The 12,984-nt window shown below is 37.3% G+C and overlaps 1 protein-coding gene across 1 annotated transcript in view; it reads right to left on the bottom strand.

Annotated features, from left to right (window-relative positions):
• LOC144602245 (oxysterol-binding protein-related protein 10-like) overlaps nt 1-12,984 on the bottom strand; it is a 122,160-nt gene that overhangs the window by 11,534 nt on the left and 97,642 nt on the right. The window contains exon 8 of the mRNA XM_078415106.1: nt 1,703-2,201. Within this exon, the coding sequence (XP_078271232.1) occupies nt 1,703-2,201 (499 nt within the window). The remainder of the gene's footprint in view (nt 1-1,702; nt 2,202-12,984) is intronic.

Genomic DNA, 12,984 nt, shown 5'->3' with positions numbered 1-12,984 from the left:
AGAGAGAGTGGTCGGCGTGGACTGGTAGGGCCGAACGGGCCTGTTTCCGTGCTGTAGTTGTTATATGGTTATATGGTTATATATATTGAAAACTGAGGACAATGTAGAATTAAATGCCTGCAACAAACAGTTGAAGAACAGTTTGTTTTACATTCATGTGTTGGTTCTGATTCCATTACTTTTTCCATGTTCTTGTTTGATCGTACAGTTAATCAGGTTTAAGATACTTCAAAACCATACAGTACACGTGTTTCAGTACCAAGTATTAGCCCATGAGTAAAATGTTCCACAGAAACATTTTTATATATCTGTATGTTGCTGGAATCAGCTGTGTGTGTCCAACACAAAATTATTGCACACAAGCCAAATTAGAGAAATCCAAATCCCAAAAATATAACGTTAGTATGACCGCACATGAATCATTGAGTAATTTATTGCTGGGAAATTTGTGAAACTCAAAGTGGATAAATTCCCAGGACCTTATCACCTGCATCCCAAGATTTTAAAAGAGATAGCAAAGCAGATAGTGTGCACACACTAATTAGTTTAGTTTAGTTCAGTTTGGTTTAGTTTGGTTAGATTTTCTTTAGTTTGGTTTGGTTTAGAGATACAGCTCGGAAACAGGCCCTTCGGACCACCGAGTTCACGCCAATCAGCAATCCCCATACACTAACGCCATCCTACACACACTTTACAATCTTTAACAAAGCCAATCAACCTACAAACGTGTACGTCTTTTGGAATGTGGGCCGTGCCGCCCCTTGTCACCTTGCTAAATTTCATGGACTCTGGCACTGAGAGACAGCACAGTAATCCTCTCATTTTAAAAAGGGAAAGAGAAACCATGGACCGACAGACCAATTAGCTTAACACCTAAAAGGGCATATGCTGGAAGGAAGTGGTAATTTGTTACTTAGAAAATGGGTGAAATCAACGGACATTTGAGAATGGAAAACCGAACTGTTAGAGTTATTGTAAAAAACACAATAGATAACAACAAACTATTGGATGTACTCTATTTTGACTTTCAGAAGGCCTTCAATAAGGTGCCACACTAGAGATTATTGAACAAAATCTGAGTACAGGGATTGGAGGCCTTGATTGAATATTGATTAACAGACAGAAAATAGAATGCAAGAAGCTGTGACGAGTAGGGTATCACAATTGTTCACATATCTTTGTCAGTGATTTAGATGAGGGGACCAAGCGTAATATAATCAAGTTTGTTTATGATTGGCAGCTGGGTGGCAGGGAAAGTTCTGAGGAGGATGCAGAGTCTTCACTAGGGAGTGGCGTTCATAACAGATGGGGCATAATGTGGACAAATGTGAGGTCATCCACTTTGCTAGAGATAAGATGAAATCAGGAATGTGGTAGAGGCAGGTATTCTCATAACATGTGGATGTGCACTTCAATCACCATGAAATAGGAGGCTGCGAACCAGGGTTTGGTAAATAAGATTAGTGTAGCAAGGTTCTTAATTGTCAGCATTAGCCTGGTGGAGGGTTGAAGGGCCCGCTTCTGTGCTTATGACACTCTGACATAAATATCGAATTTGGATCATGACAGAATGAAAATTACATTTAGAAAGTCAACTTATTTACATAAGTAGCCAATAATAACTCATTATTGTAGCTATTTGCAATCCACCATGACACATTAGAGTTAGATTGAAATTGATCCATTTCAAAACTCCTCTTACCTTCCCCTGCCATCGTGACCCCGATGGACATCCCCATAAATTTGCTCTTGGTCCACACATGTGCATTTACACATATCTTTCTTTCCTTGCATTCACAGTAAAAACCTGAAACTGGTGGATGATGGGACACTTGTTCTGCTGTAAATCTCACATTATAGAATTCAGTAGAGTCCTTGCAAGTCTCAAAGGCCTGGTGGATCTTAGACTGGTCCTTGGCAATGGTTAAAGTGCTGTTGACTCCACTGGCTTTTACTTTATTTTTTGGCACATCCCAGGAACAGTGGAAAGTTTCTCCAATTATTGGATTGTAGGGTTTTTTTGCCACTGCTCCCTTTCGGCCCTCGTGGAATGCAGTCAGGTAATATTCCACAAAGCAAATAATCCTCTCTTCAGCTGTGGTACCTGCCGTGATCGACACAAACATGTCTGCGTGGGCCATGAAGTTTGCATACATTTCCAGCAATGATCTCTTCTCTAAAATAAATGTTGGAAGCACCACCTATGTTAAGAATAAACAAATAAAATATTTTAGTGCATTTCAAAGCGTTGGCAGAGGGAGTTAGAAAAAAGCTGTATTAAAGACTAGTAATGGAACTAGTCAATATGTTACAATGGATGTTTTGACTGGGAAATTTATGACAAGTCTATTTGAAAGGTATCTCAGGACTAGAGACAACTGAACATTATGAAAAACGGCAAAGTACAAGGCAATAATCTAAGCAAACAATTCCATAAATTTTGAAAAAGTTTCATTAGTTGTACATTAGTTCATTCAGAAAGTATTCAGACCCCTTCACTTTTTCCACATTTTGTTATTTTGCAGCCTTATTTTAAAATGGATTAAATATTTTTTTTAATCATCAATCTACACACCATACCCCATAATAAAAAAGCGAAAACAGGTGTTTAGAAATTTTTGCAAAGTAATTAAAAAGAAATAACTGAAATATCACATTTACATAAGTATTCAGACCCTTTACTCAGTAGTTTGTTGAGGCACCTTTGGCAGCGATTACAGCCTCAAGTCTTCTTGGGTATGACGCTACAAGCTTGGCACACCTGTATTTGGGTAATTTCTTCCATTCTTCTCTGCAGATCCTCTCAAGCTCTGTCAGGTTAGATGGGGAGCGTCAATGCACAGCTATGTTCAGGTCCAGAGATGTTCGATCGGGTTTAAGTCCGGGCTCTGGCTGGGCCATTCAAGGACAGTCACAGACTTGTCACAAAGCCACTCCTGCGTTGTCTTGGATGTGTGCTAAGGGTCGTTGTCCTGTTGGAAGGTGAACCTCCGCCCCAATCTGAGGCCCAGAACGCTCTGGAGCAGGTTTTCATCAAGGATCTCTCTGTACTTTGCTCCGTTCATCTTTCCCTCGATCCTGACTAGTCTCCCAGTTCCTGCTGCTGAAAAATATCCCCACAGCATGATGCATGCTTCACCGTAGGTATGGTATTGGCCAGGTGATGAGCGGTGCCTGGTTTCCTCCAGACATGACGCTTGGCATTCAGGCTAAAGAGTTCAATCTTGGTTTCATCAGACCAGAGAATCTTTTTTTCTCATGGTCTGAGAGTCCTTTAGATGCCTTTTGGCAAACTCCAAGCAGGCTGAATTTAACAAATGAAAATTAGACAAGGATAAAGTGAAATCCAACAGAGAAGACTACTAAATAACAAATGTGGTTCTTTTATTCCAGAGGAGCAGCAGAGATAAATCATATAATTTACAAACTGGTGAATCTAATGTAAGTGGTAGGGAAGTTATTGGCAAAAATTCTGACGGATGGTATTAATCTATACTTGGACAGGCCGAGGTTGATCAGGCATAGTTGACATGAGTTTGTTGGTAAGAGATCCTGTCAGACTAATGTTTTGAGGAAGTATCAAAAATATATTGATTAGGGCAACTGAGGTTGATATAGTCGACATTAACTTCATTAAAGCCTTTGACAGGCCCAGTGCGAGAGGTGAAGACCTGGGATCAAAGGCAAGTTGGAAAATTGGATTCAAAGTTTTGGTAAAAGTAGACAGAAGGTAATGGTGGATGGTTGTTTTTGAGATTGGAAGCTTGTGACTAGCAGTAAACTAGTCTGAAGAAGGGTCTTGGCCCGAAATGTCACCCATTCCTTCTCTCCAGTGATGCTCCCTGTCCCGCTGAGTTACGCCAGCTCTTCGGTTTATACCGGCATCTGCAGTTCCTTTTTATACAGTAAACTACTGTAATTGATTCTGCAGCCCTTGCTGTTTGTTATATTAACGATTTAGATGAAAATCCAAAAGGTAAGATTAGCAAGTTTGCACATAACGCGAAAAATTGGTGGTGGTGTTGATAGTGGGAATAGCCTTAGGTTGCAAAACAATATCACTTATAGCAGATGGAATTTAATTATGATAATTGTAAGGTGATTCACTTTGTTTGATCTAATAAGGGTAGCATTAGAGGGAGTTGTTGAGGAAAAGAGAGAACGGTATACAAGTCCATAGATCTCTGAACGTGACGGCACAGGTAGATAGGTGTCGTGAAGGCAGCATTCGGGAGACATAGCTAGGGCATGGAAATATGACTGTGGAGGTCATGGTACAACATTATCAAACTTTTTAGTTAGGTCAGAGCAGGATTATTTATGTAATTCTGGTCATTGCATTGTCATTTTATGTTCATAAATCAGAGGAATAGAACTAGGCCATTCGGCCCATCGAGTCTACTCCACCATTCAATCATCGCTAATTTATCTTTCCTTCTCAACCCCATTCTCCTGTCTTCTCTCCATAACCTTTGGCACCCTTATTAATCAAGAATCTGTCAATCTCCCCTTTAAACTAATCCAATGTCTTGGCCTCCACAGCCATCTTGCGGCAATGAATTCCAGACTCACCACCCTCTGACTAAAGAAATTCCTCCTCATCTCCTTCCTAATGGTGCATCCTTTTATTCTGAGGCTGTGCCCTCTGATCCTAGACTCTCCCACTAGTGGAAACATCCTCTCCACATCCAGGCCTGTCACTATTCAATGATGTGTCTGTCTCCCCCCCCCCCACAACCTTCTTAACTCCAGCGAATACAGGCGCAGTGCTGTCAAATGCTGATACATTAGAAGGATAGAGAAGATTGACCTAGGATAGAACGTTCCACATGTGGAGAGTATTGATAGACTCTTCCTTTTCCCTTTGTAGCATAGGAGGCTGAAGGGGCGGAGGGAGTTGTTTAAGGAAGGACACCTGCCTAACAGCAAGAGGATATCAAGTTGGAGGCACAAGAGACTGCGCATACTGGAATCTTGAGCAAAAAATAAAATGCTTGAGGAACTTAATGGGTCGGGCACCATATGGGAAGCGAAATGGACAGATAACATGGGAAGGGAAATGGACAGATAACATTTGGGTTGTGACATATTTCCAGTTATCCAAGTTTAAAATAATGTGCGCTTTCCTAAAATCCAAGTAACCCAATTTTATTCAATATATTGAAAATAATTAACTACTGTCAAAAGAAATTTGAATATTTTGTTGTTATTGAATTGATATATTGTAATAATCTGAAACATAATTGCAACAAATGCTATTTTGAATGTTGATGTTGATATATTTCTTAATGAACAACAGCTTTTAAGTCACTTTTTAAAACTGTTTTCTCTGATGCAGTTTTTAATCTATTCTAACACACTTCCTCCAATATTATGAGATCCTAATTTATGCACCAGCCTCTGGTGTGTCAAATGCCTTTGGAAATATAAATACATCTACAAGTTCCTCTCTATCAACTCTCCCTGTTACTTCCTCAAAGAATTTGAGCAAATTTCTCAAAAACCATTGACACAAAATGCTGGAGTAACTCAACGGGACAGGCAGCATCTCTGGAGAGAAGTAATGGGTGGCATTTCGGGTAGAGACCCTTTTTCAGACTGAGAGTCAGGGGAGAGGGAATCTAGAGATATGGAAGGCTAAGGTGTGAAAACGACAGATCAAAGCAGACGTTTGAGCAAGGAATTTACATTGGCAGTTTACCCTCCCGGAGATTAGCAAGTTATGAAAAATCATGTCCTGGCAGCATGTCCACAGAACAATACAAAATGGAGTAACTCAGTGGGTCAGGCAGCATCTCCAGAACACACGGATAGGTGAAATTTTGGGTTGAGACTCTTCTTCAGACTGATTGAAGGGGGGGGGGGGGGGGGGGGGGAGGAGAAGAAAGAAAGTAAGTTTTTCCATCGATATGTTCACCTTTAGCCTCCCCAACAACAACCCATCTACATTTATATCTAAATATATATCGTAGATCCTGCGGGACTCCACTAGTCACAGACCTCCAGCCAGAATAACACACTTCCAACACAATCCTCTGAGTAAGCTAGTTCTGAATCCATACAACCAAGTCACAGTGAATCCCATGTATCTTAATCTTGTGGATCAGCCTAACGCTGAAGATTGGTCCTGGACCCAGTGCATTGATGCAATCTTAAAGAAAGCTCATCAACGCCTCTATTTCCTTAGAAGATTGAGGTTTGATATGTCAACAAACACTCTCTTGAACCTGTACAGGTGTACAGTAGAGAACATATTGTCTGGTTGCATCACAGCAACTAGAACATTCAGGAACGAAGAAGAGTGCAAAAAGTGGCCAGTCCATCATGGGTACTGACCTCTCCACCATTGAAGAGTTCAAAAAGGCAGTCAAGCATCTTTCTGGCCAAACTCTCATTTCACTCCTGTGTCAGGAAGAAATAATAGGAGCCTGAAAACTAATGCCCAAGTTCAGGAGAAGCTTCTTCCCTACAACCATCAGGCTATTAAACACCACAACCTCCAAGTAAGCTCTGAATTACATAGACATGGGGGCATTGTTTTTGTTTGTACTATTATTGATTTTATATATATATATATATATATACATATATATGTACTGAACTTTTTTTTGTTATTTATTATGGTGTTTACAGAGTACAATGTTTACATATCTGTTGTGCTGCTGCAAGTAAGAATTTCAATGTTCATTTTCGGGAATATTGCAATAAAACACTCTTGACTCTTCTCAAAAACTTAATCCAGTTACTAAGATAACCTACCCTGTACAAAGTCACATTGACTGTTCCTAACTAGCCCATTCACTTCCAAATGAAATTTAAGATCCTGGTTAAGGACCTATGGTGCTCATCCCCAAAATGCATTTTGGAATTCTATTTTATTGTTCTCTACATCATAAAGTATTTGTAACCACAAGATCCTTTAATAATACTTGCTGATCAAATCTAAAATTGTCCATTCCCTGTTCGAAGTGTAATTTAGGACGAGTCACATTTCATGAATGAAAACAAATCTACAATATAAAGGTCATGTTAATAAGTTTAATTAAATTATTGTTTCCAAGACTAGATTTTTTTCTTTAAAAATTTATTGCATAAAGTAACACGGGAAACGTCATGTACTCAATCAAAGTAATAACTAAACAATCCATATTGTTGAATTAACATTACTAAAAGCCTTGCCCCAAAGTAGTATCTTGGATCACTCTTGCAATATAAGGAAGGCAGCAACCAAATACATAGCAAGGCCCAGATGAACATGTAACATTCTTAAACAAGAATTTGCTGCAGTTAGTACTAACTTTACTGAGCAAACTTGTTAAATCATGATGGTCAAAAGGAAGTGCAAAGACAGCACACCATATCTACTTTTCAAGCACAATTCTCCAAATTTCAAGGGGCATTAGTGCCATTACTGCAATAAAAAAGGTTTTAAGTTGCATAATTTACTGCATAACATAAACAAAATTGAGTAATCATTGCCTTTCCATGTTATTCATCTGATTTTCAAACATATTGAACATAACTCAGCAAGTCATCTAGAACATATGAAACCTACAACATACATTTGTGAATAAATCATCAATGCGTCAATGCAAATTGTCCACAAAAAAGAATATGGATTACTTTAGTTATTTTTAATTCCCAGTATTTATTATGATAATCTGCATCCATGTATTTAACCGTTTGGAGGATTCAAGGTTTTGTTTTTCAAAAAACATGGAAATGGATTGTTTATTTTCAAATGATTTTGACAGGATACATTTAACTCTGGAATTAATTTAGCAGATCAGTGTCACAGTGCTTACAATTGTGTTTATTTGTTAAACCACAGACAATGATTGGGAAAATAAACAAATGGAGGTATACAAGCTACAAAAGAGCCGGGAGAACAAATAAATGCATGATAATAAAAGCACATCAGTATGTAATGAAGAATGCATTAAATTGCAATTACTGCAGATTGCCCATAATTTGTGATAATAATATTCCACAACAGTTTAAGATATATTTACATTGCATCACTATTTCCAGCAAATAGATGCTGTGCCAACCTCTGGGTATTATTGCTTTACATTTAATTTGCATCCCATTCTGATTTTTATCAATACCTACACATCAGAATTCATACATCTATTGTAAAACAACGAGATACATTTTGTAGTTAATATTTCTGAATAGAGCTGCTGGTAAGAGAACTGCACCTTTGTGCACCTGGTATAATGCATAAATTTGTTATGCATTATACAAGTGTGAACTGCAGTTAACTATAGACCAAAAGATAACAGGGGATCATTGTACAAACCTGCAAAGCTATCAGGTAAAACTATGTGCAAAAAATAAAATGCTGGAGGAATTCAGTGGGTCAGTCCTATAGTTTATGGACTGAAACAGACAATCCACATTTCAGGTTGGGGCCTGCCATTCTTCAGACTGATCAACTGGGAAAACTGAACTGGCACTACAGACTAAAAACCAATATATTCATTTCTTATTCGTTTTTCTTAATCCAAGCTCTCAGTTAGCTTCAACAATGGCCGTTTGAAACACCCTGATGCAAATAAATGTGGAAATTGGTAACCGGCATGCTGCAATCAATACCATTTAACTTTAAATCTCCATAAACCTTCTGCCATCATCAGCTTATCCTGTAATGTTGATCAGTAACTATCTAGTCCCCATGACTGTTCAGTACTATGATAGTGTTTAGGGGATCTCTGGGCAAGGATGTGCTAATATAATTACCAATGTTATATATACATTTTTAAGTATATAAAATAAAATTAATTATATAATATAATACTATAATTATACACAATAATTATACCAATATATAATATAATTAGCTGTACATAATATGAAATATATAATGCCACTATCTACATTTATAATGATAATCACACCAGCAAACTTGCTCATATATAAATCCACTGTTAAACTTGGCATTGTTGCCACAAATCTAGAATGCCATATTGTTTTACATATGCAATTGTTGTAAATTAGGTGAGTGCTTGTAGCTGAACAGGTTGCCTGGAACTACACCGAATATTTTGTTAGAGAAAATAATTATCATTTGTAGAGAAAGATGATTAAATTATTTGTTCCAAAGTACTGCAGCCGAAGACAAAGATTGAAGATGAAGATTAATCATAGCAAAAAAATGATCATTTTGTATGACTTGAAACAGTAGGTTTACTTCAGACTCAAAGCAAAAGACGGTGCAAACCTAGAACATTTGTTAAAATTAGAATGGAAGAATGTTGTTTTCCATAATTCTCTTATTAAATAGCCAACTCAAATGTGAGCAGTCATCATATACATAACGTTACCAGCGATAAAGTATCAGTTCTGTATTCGGCAGGAGTGCTGTTGCCCAAGAGAAATTGTTTACTCTCCTCAGAACTGGCTAACATTTTAATATCCTATACCTATATTAACAGAAGCCACTTTAAAGACCGAATATCCAGTTAAATATACTTCACGTACACATTTACCACAAATCTAAAACTGTTTAACCAAGAAGCACTCGTATTGATGAAAAAAAACACAGACCTAGAGATTTAATTGCATGGCTTTGTTTATTTCAGCATGTGCAAGTGAAGATAGATGGGCATTGAAAAAATTGTAATTTACTGCACAATTAACAAATAACTTCATTATAGTCATTGTGCAATTTTAAGTTGCTTGAATGTCTATTTTCGCCCTTCAATCTCAAGGAACCAGTTGCTCCATGTTACTCTTTTTCTGCATTCTCTCATTTTATTCATTATTATTTGCATCTTTTTTGTGAATTAAAAAACAATATGTTGCACTGTCGCAATTGACAAACAAAATAAAAGATTTGGCTTGTGGCAAAACATTTCTAAATGCAGCAAGCAATTTCACTTCCCATGGCAATGCTAAAAAGAAGTCAAGTATTTTATACGAGAGATGCTGCATGATACTGTTGTTTATTCACTAGCAAACTGTACTTTGCTCTAAAACTAGATTTTACACTGATTTCTTTCTCTTTTTGCACTACCTGTTGTAGATGGTTTGATTGTACTGATCACTGGTATAATTTGCCTGGATAGCACATAAAACAAAGTGTTTCACTGTAACTCAGTATATATGTCAATAATAATAAACCAAAGCAAAAGGACAATTCATGAAAGGCAATTTAATTGTTGGCACACATTCCAAGTTATGCAAATATAAAATGTATAGAATGTGGACAACATTAAAGCAAGTCATTTTATCTACCAATCTTATGATGGAGGTTTCCCCGTGAGCTACCCATGGATAATCTTACGTCTACTTTCTGGATTGCTCCACGTGCTTTTCTTTTCTGAAACTATTATAATAATAATAATAAATTTTTATTTGTCGTATATAGGTTGGCACAGGGTCAACGGTACAATGAAATGTATTTGACAAGACAACGGGTCATCTCAGCAGTAATATTCCAAAGATAAATAAGATTTAAAAAATGACATTAGTAAGGTAAAAAGACAATATTAAAAATAGGTAAAAAGACAATATTAAAAATAATCAACATATATGATTTGAAATGTGTTTATGAGTTCAGAAGCCCGATGGCCTGATGGTAGAAACTGTTCTTAAGTCTGGTGGTACGCGCAGCCATACCCCTGTATCGTCTGCCTGACTGTAACAAGGAGAACAGCCTGCGTGCTGGGTGGCTGTGGTCCTTGATTATCACAATTTTGTGTAAAATTGTAATTATCCGGCTTGCTCAGGACAGTGGTTAGATAGGCAGATTTCCTAGAACCAGATAAATTTAAAATGAGTATGGGAAATGGGGCTTGGCGGAATGGGAAGGGAATGCGGTACACGCCACCTGGTGAACCAGATAACGATCAATCAGAATCACTAGTCAGATAGTTGATTATTGGAGATTTACTGCAGTTCTTTTTTCATTTATAAATTTAATTCAGAATATTTTCGAACTTTCCTTTCAATGAATAGTGACCATCTCAAATACATGGCCTTTTTAAACCAATAGACCTCCATTCTCAGTTCAACTTTCAAAAGAGCTAGTGTTACTTCTAATTTAATCATCCAAATCATTAATATATATTGTAAATAGTTGCGGCACCAGCACCGAGCCTTGCGGCACTCCACTCACCACTGCCTGCCATTCTGAAAAGGGCCCTCATGATTTTATACACTACAAGGAATAAAGTCCTAGCCTGTCTAACCTCTCCCTATAGCTCAGGCCCTCGAGTCCTGGCAACATCCCTGTAAATCCTTTCTGTACGTTTTCAAGCTGAATGGCATTTTTCCGAAAACATGGTGACCAAAAATGAACACAATATTCCAAGCACGGCCTCATCAATGTCTTGTACAACTGTAACATAATTTCCAAACTTTGCTCAATTCCCTGATTGATGAAGCTGAATAGTCGAAAAGCTTTCTTCACCACCTACCTACCTTGCAACTTTCAGGGATCTATTTACATATACTCCTAGATCCTTCTGCTCACTCCCCAGGGTGAAGCTCCTACCTTGGTTTGGCTTCCCAAAATGAAACATCTCATCCCAAAATGTTCCCTCAGTATTTGAATCCATTTTGCTGCCTGAGTAGTAACTACTTGTACCATACAAATTTATTTCACACCAGTCATTTCAACTTTTCTTTTTTTTTAAATGCTTTTTCCCTACTAACAAATAATTCAATTTAGTAGCTATCCACATAATCCCTTTCACTTCAGCTGCTATATGCCTCTTGATATTATAGATGATAGTGTAATCTTACAAAAATGTCACTCCACTAACATTTATTAGAGACGTTTCACTGCACTGATGGCAAGATAATATTGTATTGTGCAGCTTTTTGGGAATGCTTCAATTCCAACTATAGTTCAAGAATGAGAATGTTAGCTAGAGCCTAAATCAGAAGCATAATTCCTGTGTTTGCAATGAAAGCAAAAGCAAATTCCTTAGTTGAGTATATAATGTAGCTGTTAATAGTAAGTGGAAAGATATATCCTGGTGGCTTCATGTTTAAGAAAAGTCATGCTCAACTAAAACACTGCTCTTTATTATGTTCTTGGGGGGTCAAGAAAGAGAGTAGCCGGTACAAAATTGTACTGCTTGAAAATAAAACACAAGGGAACATTACATATTGTTGATTTTGAAAGCAATGAAATTCATGTTTGATCCGTAAGATCTACTATTAGTATATATTGTGATAAAATAAGAAAATCTAGAGCTGAACATGGTTAAAGCTTTTAAAAAAAATAATCTTCCTTCATGACTTTATTGGAAATGGTGGAGGGAAGAGGTGGGTCCAGAACAATGGTTCCAAGTTCAATGATCAATCTTTTAAACAAACTGATCTCAGTACCTTGATATGAGAATTGAAGGCAGGGATCAGAAATCAGTTGATCAACAATGTACTATCCATCAATTACTCATGGAAAATAAACCTAGACCAATATCAGGCACGTTCAGGAACAGATGCAATACCACACGGATCATAATTGGTACCTTTAATTATGTACCAAACAAGCAACAGTGATTGTAAAACCAAGTGCCAACAGATTGGCAAAAGGAGGAAACTGGCACAAAAATAACACATTAATTTACCATTAAAGATAATCTGTAAAAATGTTGTACAAAATGATTCCTAAATATACATATGCAATGCCTCAAGACAAAATAAATTGAACGCTCAAGTTCACTGGGTTCCAGTGCAGAACATTGACGCCAGAATGCAAAGTGCAATCACTGTAAAATGATACAAACTTTTTGAATCTGTGTATCTGGTGCCCACCGAAATAACATGCAGATTTATCATGCACATCTATCATTGACGACTCAGAAGTACACATTTATATAGTGAAGGATAACGTTGGAGATCCTAAATGTTCCTCATCCTACAGAATGAATATCAGGCAGAACTAATAAAGCTCAATATGTAATCTTCATTGCCCATATCTGAATTAACACTTCAAATAATGAAGTTCATTTTTCAATTATCACAATA

This window comes from Rhinoraja longicauda, chromosome 2 (assembly GCF_053455715.1).
Source record: "Rhinoraja longicauda isolate Sanriku21f chromosome 2, sRhiLon1.1, whole genome shotgun sequence".
NCBI classification, from domain to species: Eukaryota; Metazoa; Chordata; class Chondrichthyes; order Rajiformes; family Arhynchobatidae; genus Rhinoraja; species Rhinoraja longicauda.
Note: the sequence above shows the minus strand (reverse complement) of the source record. Positions and strands in the feature narration are given on the sequence as shown.